At 33.5% G+C, this 1,039-nt stretch overlaps 1 protein-coding gene across 1 annotated transcript in view; it reads right to left on the minus strand.

Moving 5' to 3' along the window:
• Positions 1–248: 248 nt before the first annotated feature.
• LOC106464705 overlaps positions 249–1,039 on the minus strand; it is a gene marked incomplete at its 5' end in the record, with an annotated part of 1,855 nt that continues 1,064 nt past the window's right edge. Inside the window, one exon of the mRNA XM_013924860.1 lies at positions 249–448. Coding sequence (XP_013780314.1) covers positions 249–448 — 200 coding nt within the window. The remainder of the gene's footprint in view (positions 449–1,039) is intronic.

Below are 1,039 nucleotides of genomic sequence, written 5' to 3' on the forward strand. Positions count from 1 at the left end.
TCACTTTTCCACAATTGTTCTCGTACTATAACTATGACCCCTTGTCTCTGCTGCTTCAACTGACCGTTGTTCACAATTGTTCTCGTACTATAACTATGACCCCTTGTCTCTGCTGCTTCAACTGACCGTTGTTCACAATTGTTCTCGTACTATAACTATGACCCCTTGTCTCTGCTGCTTCAACTGACCGTTGTCTTGGTCTCTTTACTTTCGTTCCTCTCTTGATGTACGATTCAAAATCTTTGAGTTTATGGGAATGTTCGTTTCTTTAGATGGAAAAGAGATTTCTCATTAGCACTGTAAATATTCTTTTGGGGCAAACACAACCTACTCTGTAACAGAACACTTTGGGATTGGGATCCACTTTCACTTCCAACAAATCGAAAATAGTCTTTTATGTAAGGCCAAGGATGACTGCTTCCACGATTAAACTCGCTGTTAAAAGTTTCTGTGACAAAAAACATCTTTTTTTATTACAAGATTCCATTTTATGACATTAGCTAATGTACGTGGCGACGTAACCTCACGCTTAATGTTACTCTGACGGAATAATGAACGGAAATAAGGAGAAATGACGTCTGGTTGCTGTGGAGAACAAGTTCAATTTTGACCCAACAAGTTCACGACGGCAACTGCATCACTTAACACGTTTGATTATTTTTTTTGTAAACAACAAATATATAATTATATACAATATATTATACAAAATACAAATTATATAATACCACTGTACCTCGCGATTTTTAATAACGTATAATAATATACGTGTCTCGGGCTTTCTTAACTAATTATCCGACATGAAATATAAGCAAGCTGGTGTGTATGAATATATCGTATTATCTGTTTAAACGTGTTAACCAAGAAAAGATTCTGCCAGAATTGTCCAGCTCAGGAATTTAATAAAAACATTTAACAGTATTTTAAACAATTTTTTCACATAAAAATAAATTAATAAACCTTCTAAATTAATAATGAATTAAAGTGAACATATAGACATATATAACAATATTGCAAGTAAATACAAAGAATCCTTTATATA

The sequence above is a fragment of the Limulus polyphemus genome, unplaced genomic scaffold (assembly GCF_000517525.1).
Source record: "Limulus polyphemus unplaced genomic scaffold, Limulus_polyphemus-2.1.2 Scaffold1723, whole genome shotgun sequence".
NCBI lineage: Eukaryota > Metazoa > Arthropoda > Merostomata > Xiphosura > Limulidae > Limulus > Limulus polyphemus.